The sequence below is a fragment of the Pogonomyrmex barbatus genome, unplaced genomic scaffold, assembly GCF_055798465.1.
Source record: "Pogonomyrmex barbatus isolate J1 unplaced genomic scaffold, ASM5579846v1 scaffold1, whole genome shotgun sequence".
NCBI classification, from domain to species: Eukaryota; Metazoa; Arthropoda; class Insecta; order Hymenoptera; family Formicidae; genus Pogonomyrmex; species Pogonomyrmex barbatus.
The window spans coordinates 4,555,004-4,567,500 of record NW_028297098.1 but is presented as its reverse complement, the minus strand read 5'-3'; the positions used below and the strand labels follow the sequence as shown (position 1 = coordinate 4,567,500).

Sequence of the window (12,497 nt, the reverse complement as noted above, 5' to 3'; positions counted from 1 at the left end):
TGAAAGCGGACGAGTTAATTGATGACACCGATCCACGAATCCGGCAGCGATATCGGCGAAAAATACAGGCTACTGGCTGGTCTCTCTCTCTCTCTCTCTCTCTCTCTCTCTTCCAGGCTTTCCCGCTTTCGAAAAGTTGAAATATGCTCGCCGAGAGAAATTTTTCTAGTGTACGCGATTTACCGTTGGATTTTTTGCGAAACAGAATTTCCTGCGATTACTTGCCCGATTGCCTCGGCAATCGCAGACTCAATTAATTTCTATCGAGTGGCTTTCAATTTTTTAGACCGTGTGTCTCTAGAGTATTGTATATGTGTGTGTGTGTGTGTGTGTGTGTGTGTGTGTGTGTGTGTGTGTGTGTGTTTTGTGTGTAGAAGCACGTGTCGCGTACGTACTATTTTTGGTTCCGCATGACTAGAAGTTACACGATTCTTGGCGGCGACGATCGGGAAATCGCGTGTTCCGCATGCGCGTTGCATACGCACTGCATGAGAGCATTGCCATATTCATTCTCACGACCACGCCAAGGTTATGGCAATTCTGTATTTTCTTTGTGCATCTCTCCCTCTCTCTGGAGGTATTTCAACTGCACTGAAGAATGCACAACAAACCTCACGGGCGTTTCTGTAGGCTATTTATGTCGCAAAGAGAGAATAGTACGTCATAATTTATCTTTCTTATGTGAAGTCTGTTAGGATATCCTTAGTTTAACATACTCTAAAACTTTACAAAATATGAGGTCAACTTTTACTATTTGGTGCCATTCCGTTTTGCTAAACAAATAGTAATAAATGAAATAATTTATTTTTTATTGCTTTCCATTTCGATTTAATTTTTGAGATTTTGCTATTTGTGCAAAGAAATGTCATAATCTTCTGTGCTTCAGCCTTTGACATCTTACTACATTTTAACATCTCTCTTTCTCTCTCTCTCTCTCTCTCTTTCTCTCTTTCTCGCAATTTTATGAATATAAATTATATCCTTCGTCTACGGTTTTATTATTTGAATAAAACCGCTTTTTGTTACCATTATATATCACGATGATCATGATACAGTGCAGTCTTGATTAAATATTTGACAGCCACTAAGAGCTTAAAATTAAGCGGTCAGACAATTTCGATACATATTAAAAGCGTTATTTCACTATATGATTTACGGTTCGGTGGAACTGAACTTTCTGCATTTTCTGGTCTTCCCGAGATTGCATTTGCTATGTCTCTACAAACGGATGGGACATATAATATCGCTTACAGAGGAATCCGTCGTAGTTACTTTGTGGAATGAAAGAAATCTTTAATCTCTCGACATCCTAGACGAACGCCGAGAGCTCGTGAATAGAGGAAGTCTCGTTTCCGCAATTCGCTGCCACAGGCAGATATGGACAAAGGACTTGTCGTTTGTATGATTACCGCAATATAATGGGGAAATTTATATTACGGCGCTGCGACGCAGTTTCATTTTCAGCGATACTATTTGCGATATAACTTTAATGAACTAGAAAAATGGTGTTAATTTGCTGTCCGACAATTGGCGCTCCAACACAGAAAGAACACTTTGAAATCTAAAAGTTTTGATCAGATAGGAATGTGCAAGTAATTTTGTTGAATCTTCAAAATTATTGTGTTTTAATTGATTGCTAGAAGATAAAAAACTTTTGCAGTATCATTATTATGTTTAAGCATTTTATATAATAATTTTTATGGTTCAAAATTCTTTTCAAATCTGTATCTGACCAAATTTTTAGATTTGCCAGCAAAACTCTTTGTGAATATTTAAAAAAATAAGGATATAAATTCCGAAATGTAATTTGAATAAATGTAAATGACGCAAATTATATGTTTCAGTAATGACGATTCTGTAATATGTTAATGAGCAAAGTTTGAAATTGCTAAATATCTCCATTTGTATTCTGTAAGCTGTAGAATCTCATCAATATCACTGCTCTGAATATAACAATTATTGTTATATAAATGTATGTAACAACTTAATATTAGTATTAAAATTAGGAAAAGTTAGAAAAGAGTTTTTATGGTACACGTCTTACTTAATGATTGAAAAATTGGAAACTTATTATTCCATTGTTTTTACATTAGAGCATCTTTGAAAGAATGAACGCACTACTCGCAAGGAACATGTTAATTAAATATTAATTTTAATAACAATAACAAGCGAAAATTCGTGGAAGTAGATTTGATCTCATTTCATGCAGCTAAGACCGTATAATCTGCTAATTAAACAAGATCTGATCTAATAAGCATAAAATAGTATTACTAGATTCAGGAAATACACGAGAAGAACAGTTTTGTTAAAATATTTAAAAAATTGGTCAGATATAAATTTGAAAATAATTTTATTAGGCTATCAAAATAATTATGTAACTTAAGCTTGATGATAATATCGCGAAAGGCGTTTTAATATTCGAGTAATATAATATTCAATCAATTTGAATATTTTGCTATTTTAAACATTCCAATTATCTTGATGGTCTAACAAAATTATTATTAAATCTATATATTTGGTTAAATTTTTAGATATTTCAACGAAATTATTTCTTTCCGTGTAAAACTGCTGTCTACACCAAAGTTAATATTTTTTCGATAAATATTGTTGATTCAGTTCAGTGAGTCTGTTAGTCTTTCAATTAATTTCATTCAATTGTTACATTATTTTATCAACCTCGCGGAAGTTAGCATACGTACATTGATAACATTATTCACCGATTCCTCTACTCTATCAGTTCGTGCGACACGATCCCTGTACTTGCGGAAGTACTTTATGTCGCTTTTGTGAGGCGCAAACTTCGGGCGTCGAAACCCCAATGTAAAGCTCGAGCCCGCACATACAAGAGGAGATCGACTCCTTTCAACCCCTTTCGCTCCATACCTCCGCTCTGTCAGGAGTAACCGCGCGAGGTGGTTTAAAGTCGTAGCGCGATAAAGCCGAGCGGAGCCGAGCTCCTCTATCGGGAATTTATTGGCCGATATCGCGTTTATTCGCCCCCGTGGCTTCCGTTCCGCGCATACTAGCAGTTTAATCACCTAATTGCCTCTCCCCTCGACACAACGTCACCACGCTCCACAGGTTTCGATAAACGATCTCGCCCGGAGCCGATTATATAATATTTCGGTGCAGCTGAATCGAATGCGTCCCGAGAGTATGCAAAGCTGATTAAGTTCCAGGTATGCTGCCAGCTATGTTTAAATCAATGATTATTAAAGCAATTATAAACTTAGAGCAACTCTGGAACCGCGCTATTTGCTCTTGCCGGTAATTATTATATTTTATTATATAAGAAGAGAATGAGCGCGAGAGAGAGAGAGAGAGAGAGAGAGAGAGAGAGAGAGAAGAAATTAAATAAAAACAGATTTTCTTTTCGAAAATAAAGATTTTGTTAATTTTTTGTCGTTGTTTTGTCAAATATAAAAAAAAAGATTTAATGATAAATTATGCAACGTCACGACAGAGACAAATATCATTAATTAAATACACAGCTTCTTCCATTTTTGCTCGTCGTGGCGAGGAATTCGAGAGTTCTCCTGACCTTCCCTACCGACATTTTCCGACTGCGTTAAATTTCTCTGATCTAAAGATAGTTTCCACGTTTTCTGCATCCCGTTTAAGTATGCTGCGAGAAGCTCGAATGCTTGGGACGTTCGCCCTCTCACTTTTCAAGATAGGCATGTATAATTTTCGTCTCTCGAAATCAATAGCTCGAAATCAACGCGATACGCATATACGCGTAGATATAGAAATGCGAATAACAGTCGAGTATGTGTTATTCGAGACGCCGGACTGCGGGGAATTATAGCCGCTGTTTCTATCAAACAGATTGATACTGTCTGTTAGCGCGTGTGATAACGAGAAACGGGGTCAATTACTCGTTTCATCGAAGACCATATCGCGAGGCTTCTACGGCTTTGCATTTGGTATTGGCCATCTCCATAATCCCAGTTCGACAAAACTACCTGCGATCCAGAGATAATAATTGATACGGGCGATCAATTTGAAATTCAACAGAATGAAAAATTCGACGTCACTTCGAAACGTAATTAAATATTGACCGAAGCTCTTTAGCTCTTTTATTGTTTATAGAACCCGTCAGGAGTAAAACTCTATTGTTTTAATAATGTTATTTATCGATCAAATCAAATTCTCCGCGTGTGCGAGGCTGGAGCGATTTTTGTGCTTTGATAATCGACTATTGTTTAACCTGGATAAAATTATTAAAATTATAAAGTTTTCAATATTTAATCGATCCATATTCATATCTCATTTTTGTCAAGAAATGCGCTTATCTTAATTTCTGTGATTTTATATTACATATAATATAAATTATATGTTAAATACGCGTTTAAAAGCGTAGTTTTCAATAAAAGTGAGATATGAATGGATCAAATAAGTTTAACAAAATAATACGCTGGTTTCACATACACACAATGTGTGATAATAAAATAAATATAACTTGCGTATTTACCAAAAGTCCAAAATTTCCTGGAAACATTTCATACCGATATAAAATACACCGTGTATTCAATCATTAATTGAACTTGCAAAATGAATGCATTTGGATTACAATTCGCAATTGGGTACATTTATTCGCGCATTGTCTTTCTATCGTCTCGTCAGACCGGTTGCTTTTGTACTCTTTTCGATTCCACTTAACATCAATCAAGAAGTCCATTTGCGGCCAAGTCGCGCGGGCGAATTGCAAAACTTTTGTCACAGTCCGCAAGTCGCACGCTGGAAATCTGCAATCTTGCTCAGCCGCACAACCGCGATTTAGTAAACTTGCATACGTTCATGTCCTGTAGAATCGCATGTCAAACGGTGCAAACTGTGTTTGGCAACACCCAAGTAGATACTAGTGTTGAATTACTCTTACCGGGACCAACGAGCGCACGGTACACACGTGTATATATTCGTGTGGTCGCGGCATTCCGGGGTTGCGGTAGTCGAAGTTTGTTTCGTAATTCTAGAATTCCCAATGTTAGCGCAGACATTTCCCAGTTTAAAAGAAAAAAGATAAAGAGATAGATAGATAGATAGATAGATAGATAGATAGAGAGAGAGAGAGAGAGAGAGAGAGAGAGAGAGAGAGAGAGTCGGTAAAAGTGAGAAACTTGACACTACGTTCTCGTAGGTTTTCCATCGACGTGCTAAAAGCTTCCTAAAATTAGAGCAGAAGTAGAGCTGTAGTCGCTAATTTCTAAACCATTTATATTCGCTACGCTTCGAATCTCTTTCTATCTGCAATTTTTAAATGCGCTTTAAAAAATTCCCATCTGATACTAAAAAAATTCAAGATTTACTCGACAATTTTTCATTGTGTTAAATCATGATTTTAACATTGCATAACATCGATCTTAGTCGGTTCGACATGTTTACTGTTTTTCTCATCAGTTCTTCCCATTTAATTTCTAATTTTATTCTAATTTTTCCGTCGCCGATATCAAAATTTCTATGCCGATATCGTCACGATATGCTTGGGATATTATTGTACTTTACGTATGTGTGTATAGTATGTATATATAATAATATTTTGCGATTATAGTCGACTATACTGAGGGGAGGTTAATAAAGCAAAGAATTGTCAACGACATTCGAGAGCATGAATGTCCCATAAGAACTTCAATCCCCCTAAAACGCAGATGATATTCCGCCGACCACATTTTTTATCATTATCGTCATGCCGCTCACGGAGTAAAGTGATATCGTTCGGTAGAATTACTTTATTCGTCAGAGTGCATACGTTGAACCTCTTGGTCTATAGATACATGCGCACGTGTTCTAGTTTACCAGCGTATATATAACTAATGAAGGAATACAAAATATCGTGTGGAAAATTGAGTAAAGTCTGAGAATTGAACTGTATCTTTTATTAAACTTTATCTTCTAATAAACTATTAATAGGATTAGTATTAGGATTAATAAATATTAATGGACAATAATATATATAATATGTAATATGATAAATATTATCGAACATAAACATATTAGTATATAAAGATGGATTTTAAGTTTTATATACAAATTATTGATTAGACAAATATTCTTTTTAACGCGACATTTTTGTTTGCTGGGAAATGTAACGGGGATAGGATATAAGTAACGTTTCTGTGAAAGCTGTTTTGAATACAGCGCGTTCTTGGACTTTTATCCCATCTTCCCCCTTTTCTGGCGCAATGTACCACATAATAGAAGATGGCAGGCAAAAGTGCACATTTATAGAAGTACAACGGAATTTACATCGGGTGTACAGACATCTCCGTGTCGTTTCTGCTGAATCCGTTATTGGGCGAGTGCCACGATGGACCTGCACGTATGTCACTTTACAAGGATGAACATGAAACAAACACACTCGCAACAGTTCCCATTCTGGTGATTCTAAAAGTTCAACCTTGTAAAGAAATGACACACACGGAAGAAATGTTACAAGTTGATCTTTAAATTTGTAAACAACGACACGATTTATTTATTTATATGTAGTAGTTTTTATATTAAGAATTAAAATACGTATTGCAGAAAAGAGAGAAGGAAATGGAAAGAACTGCGTAGTCGACTAAAATATATTCTTTATTTTCTTCATATAGAAAGAATAATTTTACTAAGTGATAGAAGTATCTAAAGAAGTATTTAAAAATTTGATCAAATTCAGATCTAAAAATAATTTTGTTGGGCCATCAATATAATTATTTTAATGAAATAAAAAGATATTTTCATATTTATATCTGGTCATATTTTCCTCTTTAGTAAAACTTTCTTTTTGTATTAATATTCGCTTCAATTATATTTTCAACATGTTTTTAAAATTAGTCCATTACTTACATAGAGAAGAACATTAATAATCTTGAAAAATACTTTAGATTCTCTCTCTCTCTCTCTCTCTCTCTCTCTCTCTCTCTCTCTCTCTCTCTCTCTCTCTCTCTCTCAAATATAAAACAACATTTTTCAAAATTTGTGATTAATTCTAATCATCGATATTTTTATTTGAGAGATAGAAGACTAAATATCTCTGAGAAATGTATTTCTTTGTTTTTACAAAAAATATATTCCATTATTCCCTTTGAAAGTAAGTTTTAAAATTACTACTTCGATGGGCATCAAAAAGGAAAAACCGATATTTCTGCCTTTCAAATGGCAGTCTCTCTCTCTCTCTCTCTCTCTCTCTCTCTTTCTCTCTCTCTGTTGCGTATTTCCTCCGACGGATTTTTCCGAATTCGTCATTGGCAATGGCAAACGTCGGACAAACCGTTCTCTCTTTTCCTTTCTCTCTCTTTCACTCTCTCTGTTCGCGGTGCCGTCCTATCTAATAGCGCTGCGACTCTCGCGGGTTTTGTATTCGCTGCACGCCGCGACATTTGCATTGAAATTGTTGCACCCGTCGCCGATGCGCGTTTCGCATCGTAATCCGCCCGAGCAAATGGCGAACACCGCGTGCAGTCGCGCAAAAACTCGCGGGGAAAAAAAAAAGGTATTCGGCAATCGCGGCTGATAGCTAACAATGCGCTATGCCGAGAGAAGATCCGCAGATCGCGGGCGTTGACCTTCTCCAAATTCCCGGTACGTTTGGTAAACTAAATTGTAATTTCTTGTAAATACGACAGTGAAGATAAAGCGCACGTTACGTTACAAACAACGTCGTAGAAACGCGTTCGCATAATTTTTTTTTTCTCACATGAAATCTCTGAGAGTGGATCGTGATAAAAGCGGAAAATATCCACAAGAAGGGCTAGGTATATTGACAAAATTTGTGTGAGAAAATGATCATGAATAAATATTGATATAAAAAATGCTATCACTATTCATATTTACGGGTCAAGTGTTACACGACATGACAAAAAGAGGATGGACGATGAACCCTGATCCGTAGAACCCTTGAATATAGAGTGTTTTTTCATATAATGATAGCGCGACCAAAGTTAAGCAGCATTTTAAAAGCTTCGGAATATAGTTTGTGCACATCGTTTCATGGAATTTTAAGAATCTCTTGTGTTTCTTTCGCTTAAAAAGTGTTTGAAAAGTGACTAAACTCACGTTCTCTTTGGTCGATGAGATCTGCCTCTTTGTTCTGCCGTGATAGACTCGCGGTCTCACCAGAGAGTGTCTGCTAAAGTCTGAGGACGGACCTGTAACAATTAATTAATTAATTAAACTAATGTCCAAAAATTACCTTTGTAGAATGATAACGTAATAGAAATCTTAATCTTCTCGATACTCTTATCGAAAGGCATATATTTACTGCAAATTTGAGATATGACTTAATAAAACTTTTAAAATTTACTTTCCTCTCTGATAAAACGATTTTGGATTTTTTTCTGCCTGCAGTGTTAAAGGCACTTTGTGCTTTTACTTCGCACTAAATTCAATACCTAACTTTATAAGTCAAGTGACACTTGCAGAACTATTCAAGTGTTAACAAGCGACAGGCAACGTTGAAAAAAAGAGTGCATCGGAGTCTACATCGTAATACAGAGTTTTACAAAGCTTTTTACGAAGCTTCCGCATTAATGAATATACTTGGTGAACGTTGGTGTATCGATCCGAGCTGCCTGCTCTTGTACTTTTTACGAACGCTGGACATCGCCGTTTTTTACTTCTATACATTACATGAAAATTAAACAATGTGCCAAAAAGAGCTTATGAGATGTGCATGCAAAAGAGTGTGTCGTATGCGATATTTAACGTTTCGCCGAGAGATCGCTTTGTCGTTAAAAATTATTCAACGATTGCCAATTATCCAATTACTGATGAAACGAAGCGTTTCCATTACGTACGTATTCCTCATTATCGATAAACAAATTTGTCGTTGTCACAAATTTTTGCACCGTGATCGAAAATATTCAATTTTCCTCCGGAAAGAAGTCGCTGTAAATTCACATACCGGGACATACCGACATCGAAATTCTAACAAGAGTTCGAAAATTATTTCATAAAATTCAATTATTACTATTTGTTCATGACGTTACAAACATTATAAATTCATAGTGATAGATTTCACTAGCGCAAATTAATTAAAGTAAATAATAGAACGTATTTAATTATGTTTCCCTCTGGAAACGTCGAAATGTACTCGGAAAACGAAATATTTCAATAGTGAAGCCAATCGAGCACTGATATCGGTATTCGTATGCAAAACTCTCCCGAAAATCAGAGCAGCTCTTTCCGCAAATAGAGCAATATTTTGAGCTCAATCAAACATTGCGATCAACGACACGTAATGTGAAGCTACTCTTTCCAGTTGCAGCATTCGTGGTTGCGCCGTGGAAAACTACTCTTGTTTGTTACATGAATGTCAAGCCTCGCTGGCACTGCAGCAGCAACGTAATTACATCGACGAAAGTCCTTGACATCGGTACGGATTTCAACGAGTAAATTCAGAAGCCCCCGGTCTCCGGCCCTCTGTTTTCGCGAATTCGGCTAACTGCCGCGGCCCCGTCCTCTCGGCGCTCTCGGAGTACCAAAACTATCGACCCATTCAGCATAGCATAGATTTGTTTTTGTTGACTCGAGCGAACGAAGTCTCGATTCTACCGAAACGATGCCATTCCTGCCATTTGCATTCATTCGCGCGGGAAGAAGCGAGCTTCGAATACGAAGATTGGGGTGCTCGAAGAAGAGCGAGAGTAATTACCGAAAAGCTAAACGTTAAAAGTTTAAGCAAGTAATTTGTATTTACAGGCAATTTATTTTAAGAATAAAGGGCAATACAATAAATTAAATTAAATGTCGCAATGCGACCGATATAATATATGTAATGTGTTATTTTAACAGAACATGGCAATATCACCGACATTTTATTCGTCAACTTTTCCAAATAAACGACAAACGTGACTCGCATAGATATATTGTGATGTCGGAGGTTTATTGAATTTATTAATTTCATATTATCAGCTTGACTTGGGATTAACAATTACTTCGGCGGTAATTTTGGAGCTAATAATTATTTTATAAATTTCAATTTATAGCTATCTCATCGTTATCATGACATTAATATTTAAATTACTTAATTTATCACGTTTATTTATTAATTAATAATTTAGCTTTATGCTCGTTGACTCATTATTTTTATACGCTGCTGCGTTTCAACATCGGAGCACGGTAACTACATTGCGCATGTAGGCGAGAAGAGGGATTGGCTGGCGCGATTCGTCATTCTGTCAACTACACATTAAGCCCGCTAATTTTTCCTGTGTAGGTGGTAAATGTGAACTGAAATTATTGCTTAACGTTTCCTCCGCTTCTCGCGAGCGCGCCGCGGAAAACTGGATTTCAATTGCACCCAGCCGCGCACAATTGATACAGGTATCGATAAACCGGACATAAATGCATATTCGGCAACGGCAATTATTTCCCTGATAATAAATCTCCGATACACCGATACTACAAAATTTGATCGAGAAACAAACAGTCTCCCCGTTTAAAAATGTTCTTGAAGTATTTTATCGGTCATACGATACGATATCTCACGAACTGTCGACGTGTTTCCGAAATAAAATATTCGGTCTATGATTTGTCGAGTCATCCATTCTAACGTTTCAACATAGCGATCGTAAATTGCCGATTTGATGTTTGTTTCTACAAAAAAAAAAATATATAAAACGCCTGCTTTCCAAAAAAACGATTAATCATCTTTATGGATGTTTATTATTATACAAGAAAGTAACAATCAGAAAGCGTAACTTCCCGTATAATTTTTTATTTCTCACGAAAACAATTGCTCGTTTCTAATATCTTTTCTACAAGTATCTCTTTTTTTAAAAGTTCCCAATACATATATTTGTCGTTTTTGTAAGTCATTTTTCTAGACGGAAAGAACATTTTTAAACTATAAAAATTCAACCAGATACGGATCTAAAAATAATATTATTGGAATAAAATTATGTAGAACGATCAAACTGCTAGAATATAAAAAAATTTTGCAGTATTATAAATCATCATGTTTAAATCATAATTATTTTGATGACTCGCCGACGTTATTTTCAGATGAAATTTTTAGATTTAGACTTCAGCAGCAAGATCGTTCTTTCCGCGTACCAAATCAAGCAAAAGAAATATCGCCTCGCTTCCTACGTGCGTCTAGAAGATAGATATATATATCTTGTCTCTCGAAACGTGTTTTTAAAGTTGAGATCGAGATAGGGTTTAATGTGAACTTTTATCAGATCACTTTGCGCTGAGCATCGGAACTCCCTTATTCATGCGGCTTGCTTCGTATGCAATTTGGACGACACGCCGGTGCATGGAAGCGATAATAGCTTCCTGCGACGTACGCATCGGATCGCGATCACGTTCGGGAGCGATTATCAAGCCGTATCGTCGAGTCGCGAACACGTAGCGCCGTTGGTCAATCATAAAGTGGGTCAACGTGGAATTTTGATTGGCTATTTAAAGCGCAACAGCAACGGACGGCGTGAGTTCGCGCCTTCGTTCGCGAGGCTATCGTGCACGAAAACTGTCGGACGAAACCGCGCACATGTGCGACGGCATTTATGGGAGTGAGATTGACGTCAATGGCGACGCCGATAAAAAGAAGTCGCGAGCAAAAACGGATCTCTCGCGAATATACGAGAGTGCGAAGAGCAGGCAGTCGGTGGCCGCGAGGGAGAACGATCTCGTCCAATTTTTTTTCCCTCTCGCCTCCACGTTTCGAGAAGCGAGTGCCTTCAACCTTCATCCGGGGTCTCACCGGATACGAGGGTTTTTATCCTCGCGTGTAAACTGCGAGGACGTTCATCCCTTCATCGTGACATTTAAATACTGATATATATTAAAAATATTGTTAAATAATACTTTCAATAAAATGTTGATTTTAAGATACAATAGGATTTCAACGCATGTTTACATCATGAATCACAAATCCAATATTGGCGACGAGGTATCGAGAAAACGTGAGTGCAATATTATAAAAAAAAAACACCTTTAACAAACTTCTGCATGCTGCAAAATCTTGTTAAAAAATGAATGCTCCGGTTTAAAGGATTGTTTTTTTTTTTTTTTTTAATATACAACAAGTATATGATTCCATGTATTTCAAGAGTTTCCCGATGCTTCGGACAGCTTCGACGAAAAGCAATGGCGAGATAAATAACCGCTACACATGTGGAAGCGTATCTCGTATAAATGTATCGTGAAAAACCTTGCAAATATTTATCGTGAAAATATTTGAGTGCACGCGAGCAGATGAACTGTAATAACAGCTCGTGAGTCCCGATACAGCAGCAACGAATCATCCCGACCGGGTGTGACGTGCGTTTGATAACCATGTCAAATCTCGCTCCGCCACGCCGCAAGTGTACGGATACCTGTCTGCCGTAAAATCACACGAAGAAGAGACGGACGCGAAAACGTCACGGGCGCGGACGCATGGAATTTTTCCACGTCGAACAAAGTGATCCGCATAAACCGAGCTGTCGTTACAGAACTGTCGTTGCCGGCAGTGCTTCGCCTGTCGCGCGTTGCACATTTTCCATGCGTTTTCGCGGCGGCGAGCGCGCAAA

General features: G+C 37.1%; 1 protein-coding gene across 3 annotated transcripts in view; it reads right to left on the bottom strand.

Moving 5' to 3' along the window:
• Meltrin (disintegrin and metalloproteinase domain-containing protein meltrin) overlaps positions 1-12,497 on the bottom strand; it is an 82,015-nt gene that overhangs the window by 23,615 nt on the left and 45,903 nt on the right. For all 3 annotated transcript variants that reach the window (XM_025219670.2, XM_089081161.1, XM_089081155.1), the window contains one exon: positions 8,035-8,126. In XM_025219670.2, the coding sequence (XP_025075455.2) occupies positions 8,035-8,126 (92 nt within the window). The remainder of the gene's footprint in view (positions 1-8,034; positions 8,127-12,497) is intronic.